The sequence below is a fragment of the Rhamphochromis sp. 'chilingali' genome (genome assembly GCF_963969265.1).
Source record: "Rhamphochromis sp. 'chilingali' genome assembly, chromosome: 2".
In the NCBI taxonomy this organism is placed as follows: Eukaryota; Metazoa; Chordata; class Actinopteri; order Cichliformes; family Cichlidae; genus Rhamphochromis; species Rhamphochromis sp. 'chilingali'.
This window is the reverse complement of record NC_137930.1, coordinates 728393-738392: the sequence shown is the minus strand read 5'-3', so window position 1 is coordinate 738392 and position 10000 is coordinate 728393. Positions and strand designations below refer to the sequence as shown.

At 47.1% G+C, this 10000-nt stretch overlaps 1 protein-coding gene across 3 annotated transcripts in view; it reads left to right on the top strand.

Annotated features, from left to right (window-relative positions):
- LOC308392354 (carbohydrate sulfotransferase 8-like) overlaps positions 1-10000 on the top strand; it is a 64220-nt gene that overhangs the window by 30441 nt on the left and 23779 nt on the right. The window contains exon 2 of one of the 3 annotated variants that reach the window (XM_080875334.1): positions 1-1339. This exon is cut by the window's left edge and continues 1261 nt beyond it. The exons of the other annotated variants lie outside the window; for them this stretch is intronic. Coding sequence (XP_080731460.1) covers positions 1312-1339 — 28 coding nt within the window. The 5' untranslated portion in view covers positions 1-1311. The remainder of the gene's footprint in view (positions 1340-10000) is intronic. 3 annotated transcript variants of the gene reach the window in all.

Genomic DNA, 10000 nt, shown 5'->3' with positions numbered 1-10000 from the left:
TGAAACACACACAGACAAAGTTCATTTAAAGACAAGAACTATGAGCCAAGGCCGACACAAATGTGTTTAATCTACTTTATCATAAATGTAACAAAGTGTCTAGAAAGTTAGCACATGTAATTTTTCATTTCTTTATGTGTCCATCTATAGAACGCTGCATGTTATAGTGTAAATCTGTCTGTTCTGTCAGAAACCTGCCTGCAGAAAATGAACCTAAAGTATGTAATGCAAGGATGTCATCACTTTAGAGATGGAGAAAGCATAAAGTGACAATTATGAATCACTTAATATGATAAGGAGATTCTGCAGGTCATTAATCAAAGTATAAAACTAAAATAAAATGTATTTTTAGTGACACAAGATACAAACATGGAAGCAAGATGTATAATTAGGATTATTTATAATAAATATGAATAAATTAGTGCAATTTCTTTAACCATAAAGAATAACAATCCTTCAGGACAATGTCACATCAATGCACTGAACTCACTGTTATCCCTCTAACAGCCTCCACATGTTCTCACTGTAATTTCCCCTCATGAATGAATTTATGCTGCACTAATCTGAATGTTTGCAGGGAAATCAAACGCATTTCACTCGCAGTACTCGAGCTGACTTACCTTTGTTTGAATGACGACTTGTACGCGCTGATTCCACAGATAAGGTATGAAATATATCAGGCTACGTCAGTAGCGGTTGGTCTTCAGGGTTTTTACTCCACGGCCGTATTTCATACGGGTCCACATTTCCAATGCAGGCTATTTTCTGCAAGTACCGCCGCTTCGCCTCTGAATGAAATCGGTCTCTATACAGTTCATTCTCTTTTGAGCTGCTTTTAAGCATCTTTCTTGTAGTCGTCGTTCCAACACAGTGTGTTTGGTTTGATTCGTAGACCCCGAAAATGGCGCTGCGCTCCCATAATGCATTGCGGCGTGACGTCAACTCCAAAGCCCTATCAGCAGCTCGTCTTCCTGTAATGCAGCGGTTCCCAACCTTTTTTTGCTGGGCCCCCCTTGTTTTACAAGAAAAATGTTCACGCCCCCCCTTGCGCGCAGGCATGCACACGTCCTCCACCCACACACGCCCATATTTTGCTCCATTGCGGTTTATTTCACACCTCAAACATTTAGTAAACAGTTAAGCAAATACAAGTAAACTGCAGGTAGTAATAAATAAACCACTAACTCTTTTACGCTGCGTACACGGGTGATTTTGAACACGCAGCTGTTTCGTCCACGTAAACGGCGTTTCGAATCACCGAAAACTGAGACTTTTAAAACTCCTTTTTTTGCGTTTCCGTGTGGACGAGGAATGCAGAGTTGGTCACGCAGCGTCAAAGGTATGTGCCTTTTTCACGCCACGCTGTGGCCACGTTATTGTTTACAGGAGATGAATCGCAGAATGATAGAGACGAAATACTGTTAATCTGACTGTCTGCAGGTTTACACGCAGTTACTGTCCCTCCATTACAAAGGCAGAGGCTCACGGTGTGATTATTTTACATGTAGTTGTTTTTTCCTGTGTAATAATGTTCAACATTGCTGTCAATACATTTTTCAAAAATGCCTCTCTGTGGTTAAAAATATAAACAACTGTGGGATCCGTGATTTAAACAGCCCAGCGCTGCTCCCGACGCAGGGAAGACCTGCAGGGAGACCTGCCTCAGCACCTGTGCAGGTGAAGCCAAAGGGCAGATTTGCTTCACCATATTTTCTTTGGCTTAGAATGAAGTTGGTTTGGAAACATATTCAGCGATGCTTCATCTCCTGCTTTGCGTTTGTGTGGGCGCCGTGCTAGCAGTGTCCAAGCGGTTTGTTTTTTCCCCCCTTTTCATTCCGCGCCCCCCCTGCAATGGCTCTGCGCCCCCCACAGTTTGGGGAGGTCTGCTGTAATGGATCCTTTTGGTTATAGATGGCGCCAGTGTACGTGGCTGCTCGTCTGTCGCTGTTTGTTTTAATGTTAGTCCCGTCATGTGTCACTCAGGAAACCCGGTAAAGGCTAGGGCTGCCACGATTTGTCGACTAGTCACGATTACGTCGACTATCAAAATCGTCGACGACTGATTTAATAATCGACGCGTCGTTTGAAGCTTTGTAAGATCACAAAAGACGCAGGAATACGTAGCAGGATTTAAGAGTGTAATAACGGACTGAAACAGAAGATGGCAGCACTGCATGTACAAGGATGTCAGCTACCGTTAAACCCCGAAGAAGAAGAAGAAGCAGCTGTGTCCCAGAATTCATAGCGCGGCCCAGCTCAGTTTCCAACAATGGCGGCAGCTGGTTAGTTTTAATATTACTCTTATTATTCTTTCTGGGTCACAAAATAAACGTTTAACATATTTTCAGGCGAGAATGTAGCTGTGTAAACCTCAAATATCTGCTCAGTTTATCAGGACACCGCATATTTTCAAAAGCGCTCCGACGTTTTCAGAGACGTCTGTTACCCACTAGCTTGATAGCTAGCCGGGGGCTAGGTCACTATCGCCGTGAGAACACCGGACTCCCCGCAAATCGTTTTCAAACCCACCGCCGTCTTTCGCTACTCAGGTTAAATATATATAAGTCACTTAGATAACTTAAAAATGTTATTGTTTGGCTTTTTTTTAGTATTTTATTTGTTCCTGAGTAAATCGGTTTGGCTGAGATTAAAGTTATAGTTTTTACACAGCTGAATAAACGTCAAGCAGACAGCTGATTATCAGAAGTGTGAGATGCTGGAGAATTTACTCCGGTGTCCTGTTATATTTTAGATAGCAAGGAGTTTATTAATCTTCACCGAAACAATTGCAAATTTCATTAAAATGTAATAAACTATCATCTTGTCTTTATTTTTAGTTAGCACCTTAAACACTTAAAGCTGTAAGCTAATGATAGTTATATAAGAGCAGATGCTGCTGGTGCAATAAGCTGTAGTTTTACGTCTAATGGATGATGATCTGATTAGTCGACTAATCACAAAAATAATCGGTGACTAGTCGACTATCAAAATAATCGTTTGTGGCAGCCCTAGTAAAGGCGTGGAGGTAGCACGGAAGATCCCCGTTGTCGGCTTGGATGATGCTCCGCTCCTTCGTGACCCCGTCCTCCTCGGCTCCTTTTCTTTGTGGCGTGAACGCAAACCTGCCGTCAGTGACGGCTTATTTCATGCCTGGTGTGACAGAGGGAGGAGCAGGAAACCACAAAACACTTTAACCTCCTAGGACCTGCGTCTACATATGTGGACATTTTGGGTTATTTAGACCAAAATACTCAAATTTGCTCTACATGGGCCTGATGTCCACTTACGAGGACGTTATGCTGCTGCTGTTCTATCAACATTTTAAATGAATATCCTCACATCTGGATATTATTTTCATCAGAAACAAAAATCAGGTAAAAAACAATCTGGTAATTCTTTGTTTTCACATTGATCAGGTCCCAATCAGCCCAAATATCAGAGAGAAATTAAAAACGCTGCTGTGGAAGAGTTCAGGTCTCAGGAGGTTAAACATTTGTCATAAGAGCAGTCAATAAAACGATGTGTTCATTCTGAGCTTCATGAGCTAAACGTTTAACAGAGAAGCAGCGGCGAACGCGTCGTTCCCTCCTGGTTTGTTTCAGTCCCGCCTCCTTTCTGTCTGACGGCGGTCAGCACCTGTGTGACCTCCGCCCGTCCTCTGGCACCTCGTTGATAATCAGGAGGCAGCGTTTCATTTTATCCCTGCCAACATCTTAATCTGCATAAGGTCGCGTTGCCGGGCACGCGTCCCCCTGACTGTGAAATATTAATGAAGCGTTGGCGTGCAGCGCCTTGTGTGCTGATGTCGTGTTAATGAGATACGAGGAAGAAGGCTGAGCGGCCGCAGACGACCTCCATCATCTGATGGAGGATGCTGATGGTTAAAGCCTACAGACGCTGCAGGAAAGCAAGGAGACCCCGCCCACGCTGAGCACTCGTATCTGAGGACGTTGCCTGAGAGTCTCTGACCTGCACGGAGTCTGCTCGCATCACGGCGTCGGACGAACATCAGCCGTGAAACCGTCACTTACATCACAGCCCCTCCCCACCCTGAGGGTCACATCCAGCCTCAGCAGGTTGGCGTGATTAATTATTCAGTATACAACAAAAAGATACACCATCAAAATGAAAAACAGTAAAAAACTCGACTGAACCAGCTTAAAAATCAGAAACAATAAAAAAGTCCAAACTGTGGTTTGCACGCGTCCAAATACGATGGAAAGTCTCTGAAGCAGTGAAACAGTGACAGTGATGGAAACGGACAAATAAAGTGGGCCGTAAGGAGCCGGCTTGCTATTCTTTATTCAGAGCTTCCTCCTCATGGATACACGTCAATAAAAAATGCATTAGCTTTATTGCAGAGCAGGAAGCATCTGCTGCAGGCTGAAGAAGAGCGGGCACTATCGTGATGGAGGAGGCAGAGCAGCTCTCTGAAGATCGGCGTTCATCTCCTGCTTTCTGACATCGTCTCACAGCCACAGACCCACTGGAGCAGCTTTTTCCCCACTCTTATTATTCTTTGTCTCCTTCATGTTTGAGGCACAGGTTTGGAACCACAGTTCCCATGATGCTTTGTCATAAATAAACAGGAAGTACGTTCTAAGAGTCCTGAATGGAAATCAAAACTCTGGCCCTCAGACGGCTCTCGGTGAGTCAGTCGTAGTAAAGATGGAGGTCAGCGTGCTTCTTTTCTCTGAGATTACTGCTGTCTGCTCCACGCTGTTGTGGGAGGAGCCAGAGGCAACAATGACGCATTTACAGCGTCCAAAGGAAGATGTTAGCAGAGAACAAGTGAGATAGGCAGGGAGAATAAGAAAGACAGGAGTACTGGGAGGCTGCAGTGTTGGTCGCAGTGACCATTACGTTTACAGTTCAGTTTGATGTGTATGGCTCCAAATCAAAACAACAATAAGTGAATTCTAAAAATAGACATCAAAGTGAAAGTAATGATGTTCTGACGTGAAGCTTCGTCTGGAAGCAGGATTAACTCTGCTCGACTCGGATCTCATCTTGTCCACGTCCCGCTAACAGAAAAGTTGTCTTCGCAGACAAATACAAACATATTTATAGAATAAGCTTCATTAAACTTTAAGATTCATTTAACATTATTTCAACCCTCTAATAACGATCAGTGTGGGAAACATTTTCTTCAGAATTGCAGTTTTATGTGAGGTTAAGGTTTCACTAAAGGAATCATTGTAAAAGATTCAACGGTCAGCTAAAAATATTTAGATGATAACAACAGAAGTGAAGGAAGGAGAAAGGTGAAGACATCAGACTGACAGAGCCGTCTCACTGATGCGTCACACTCCCACGCCCGGAGGATTTCTATCCAGCAGCTTTGACAGACGGGAGTCTTTTAATGTGGCGGGGAGAGAAAACAGGCTGGAGCATCCTCTCAGATACGGCACCTACGTCACCTTCATCATCCCAGCACTGCTTCCGTTTCCATTTCAGAGACTTATTTTTTCACACTGGTCATATTTCATGGCTGTGGTGTAAACACGAACGTCTCCGAGTATGAAAGGTTCACTCAGAGTTCAGCAGGTGGGAGGAAGCACCGTCCTCCTCGTCTTCAGTCTGGAGCTCCTCCCAGTAAACCTGCAGACAGATGCTAACCCGATGCTAACAGCATCGGGTTAGCATCGGCACAGTTCGGCACAGACGTGCTCAGACGTCATGATGAATGAGGCGGGTGCTGTGATGGATGCTGTGATGGAGGAGCAGCGATGGTGCATCATCGGCTTCGTCACCTGTGTGATGCATCGCCGCTCACGGACAGTGGGACACAGAGCGTGTCAGCTGTTCTGTGCAAACAGCCATACCTCCACCCGTGTCCCCTTTGCGCCACCATCCAGTAGTTTAGTACAGTTTGTTTCATTTTCACCAAAAAAATCTGTTTTTCTGTGAACTGACAGCGCGAGGGCTTCGCTTCAGATTTGTGGGGTCAGAGGTGAGGTCACTTCCTCCCACAGGTGAAGTGTGAGGAGGTTAAAACTGTTTCTGGCCTTCATGAAACACAACAGAGACCACGTCACCATAGACGGCATCTCTTTGAAAGGTTCGATGGCCTTCAGTCCAAACCGGTGGCGCGTGGCGTTTGTTGCAGTGCAACAACAGGTGTGCCTCCGTTTGCCTTTCAGGGTTAACGTGAACCACGTGAGCGCTGCAGGTCTGAGCTGATCGCCTTCTCGAGGCCAGGTAAGCAGCCTGTAGGACCCTGTTACATACAGGTGTGGATGTGACAGGTAGGACTGAACCATCGTTCGTGGTCTGGAGCTTCCTCTGTGAGACCAAACCGAGTCGAGGATCAGGCTTACCCTCCACAGAAGCTCCACGTCAGTGTGGGTGCAGCGTCTTCCTGTACCGGCATCAGCGTCGGGGAAACCGACAGACCCGCACCCTCAACCCGGCTGCGGTGACAGGAAAATGAGGACTACGGCAGGGCAAGTATAACGGCGCCGTTAGGAGGAGCACGGTTTCTCGGGTCGTTCTAAAGATGCTTCTTCATCACTATCAGCTCTTTAACCTCGCTTAGAGCAGGTGGGTCCACAGCATCTGTTACCATGGCGACGTGTCCCTCCTTATAAACGCTGAGAGCAGAGTGAAACCACAGACTCTGCTTCAGTGATGATGTCATCAGTGCAGACAGAGAGGTTTGGTTCTGATTGGTGTGTTTGGGGTGGGCGGTACCTCGCTGCTGCTCACCTGTAGGCCTGAAGCTTCTCGTCGCCCCGCCTCCACGCAGCTTTGAGATGAGCTCATCGGCTTATTTCTCCTCGTGTGATCCGACGCAGCACTTTATCTCCTGCTGCTCGCCCACCGCACTAAAAACTTTCCCACTGCTTTAATGTGTCTTTCTCAACTCTGAGACGCCGAGGCCGCCGCCCAATTTATCACCTGTCAGGAGGCAAAGACGCGATCTGAGAGGCGTGTTTCAGTGAGCGTGACCTCGTGTTTTAACCAGCTGTTTGTTCCCCTCCATCGCCCCTGCAGGTGTGTACCCATCCCTGCAGTATAAGAGTGCACAGGCTCAGGATGATAACACAGCAGTGACGCCGATCGATCGCTCTGTTGTTTTTAAACAATAACAATCATAAATACAACATAACATAAAATTCTGAGCGTTTCATCAGCGTCTAAAGAAGCTGAGGCTGTTTTCCTTCGTGCTCTGACGCTGAATTTTCAATTCTAATTGTCTTTTTAATGTTTCGCTCAGCAGGGACTTATTACCAACCAGGCAGCAGCACTTTGACTCCTCTTAGTTCACAGATTTGTAGATTAGAGGTGAAGAACTCAGAGGTGCAGCCGACCCGCTGTGACCGCTTCACACGTTCAAGTTTTCATTCTTTGCTGTGACTGAGGGGGAATTTTTAACGTGATGGTCCAGTTTATTTTTGTTTATTTTCATTCTGCAGAAACAGGAGCAGATTACGGGAACATCAAACCCGGAGAACAAACTGACTCTGCTGCAGCCTTTGCTCATGTTCATATCTCAGGGACTAACCGTGCTCTTATACTGAAGGCAGTTTCACTGCCCCGCCCACTTCACATCACTATGGGCTGCCTGCCATGGTTAATGAAGTACGTTGGCCCTGAGAGGCCAAACGGACTGCAACTTGCAAAGAAAACACCACTAATAAGAAAAACGCTGCAAAAGCACACAAAAAGACAATGGAAATAGGAAAAACAGATTTCCAAAACACAAGGTGTCTGGGGAGACAATAACCCGACGGACCAGTTGCAGGAACCAAAACATGCTAAGAATTGTGCTGGGAGACACTTAAAAGAAGTGGAGGATCTATCGGTTTTGTGAGGAAAGAAAAGATGAGAGGTAAGCGTGTTAGCCTGACTATTAGCCTACAGTTCCGTCTTGAGTATGATATCGATCATGATAAAACACGACTACCATGTTTTGGGTTCCTGCAACTGGTCCGTCAGGTCATTGTCTCCCCAGAAACACTTGTGTTTTTTCCTATTTCTGTTGTCGTTTTTCTTATTTCCGTTGTGTTTTGTGTTCTTTTGCACCATTTTTCTTATTGCTGGTGTTTTCTTAAGTTGCAGTCCGTTTGGCCTCTCAGGGCCACCGTAGGGAAGTCACTGCTTCACTGGTAGCAGCTTATTAACACAAGCAATCAGAACTAAACCTGTTAATCCGGTACAAAGACGACGTGTTGGGAACGTTTCTGTGACCCGGGGACGGACGGACGCGCTGCAACGTTACAGCAGTTCATTCACTCGTGGTGTTGGCAGTGGGCGGAGGTGGTGATAGAGCGAGGAATCTGAAGCTATCCTCATTCCTGTCGGGCTTGCACTGAAGGAAGCGCTCCGCTGGCGACATGCTGGGTTTTGGGTTGGCGGCGGAAACCCTCCCAGATAATCTCAGAGGCGGCTCAGTGACAGCAGGGTTCTCCTCGCCGTGCTGTCCGTCTTTTATTGATGAGCAGGAAATGAATATTTGAAGGCAGAGCCTCGGTATGAGCGTGACTCTGGGGTAACTGAACTCCTCACGCTCAATTATTCAGGAGCTCACAGCGACACCGAGCGCGGCGCCAAGAACAGACGACACTGGCTCAGCTACGCCTTCCAGAGAGCAGCAGAGTCCAGTACTAAGGCTTTACTGGAAACCAGTGAGTGCAGGCAACAGCTCACGTCATCTCAGTTTGAGTTTTGGCGCTCCTCGCTGCAGGAATCGTGTCACAGCGAGGAGGCTGGGCAGTGTTCAATGATTAGCGTGACTACGTTGCGTTACCGCCACAAGCAGGAGGAGGAGCCTCTCACCAGCTTCCACTAAACATCAGGAAGATCGCGTTAACCACGAGATGCTGTACCGATGACATCATCGGTCACACATGCTGTTTGACAGCCGGACACAAACCAGACCGCACCGAGCTCAGGGGTGTTCTCGTCATTTTTTACTGCTTTTACACAAGAAGTGAAGACGGAGGCGTCTTTGTTGACCCCGCCTTCAAACATCGCGGCATTCCTCAGTGGATCAGAACAAACCTAAACCTCACGCTCGCCCGACGTTGCTCTGGAGGGAGGAACTGAGCAATGCTGACGTGCTCGTTGCAGCGATGCTGACGTGCTCGCCGCAGCGATGCTGACGTGCTCGCCGCAGCGATGCTGCTGCTTTGCTCAGTGAGGCTGACTCGTCAGCTGTGACGACCTTTACTGTGTTTTATTTTCTGAGGAATAAAAGTATGAATGTAATTGGTGAGATGCAATGATGTCATCGTGCAGTGCTTCTATTGAGATCTCTGATGAGGAGCGAGGAGGTCAGCTTGGCAGTCTTCTATCTCGCCTCAGAGGCCCCACCCACACGGGACCTCCGCCTGAGCTCAGAACACTTCTCCATGCTGTGATCTCAGTCAGGCGGCTTCTGTGTGAGCACCTCTTTCACGGAAGTGCTCGTTGGCGAGATAGTGTAGCTCGGTGTGGCGTAGGACGCGGATCTTAACGAGCTCTGGCAGGCGTCCTCAGGATTAATGTTCAGGAGAAGGATTAAGGCTATAAAGATGGGCGGGCTTTGCCAGGTGATGATGGTAAGCCCCTCAGTGGCGCCGTGCTCTCTACGTTGAGCTTGCAGAGGTTTGAAGGCTGAGCGTGGATGATGAGACACCGTGCAGCAGAGTCACATGATGCCATCAAATCTGCTGCTGAGTCTCAGTCACCTTCAGGGAGCGTTTGGAGGCGGGGTTTCAGAGAAATAGAGCTTGTCACTTGTTAATGTTTGCCTGACAGCTAACACACGCTTCATGTTCCTGCACCATGTACGTGTCCAGAGTCCCGCCTCCTTTATTTATCGAAGTAAACATAAACGCAGATCCAGATTTCTTTGGCGTGAGCTCCGCCTCAGCAGCACTCTACCGATTGTAAGTGTCTTCCTGACGGATGCCATCATCAGAACAGGCAGGTGTGCTCTGTTAGCTGTGGCTAACCAGGTGTGATGGGGTTATGGCGTTATGTCCATCATCGTGATGACAGTATCACTGAACGT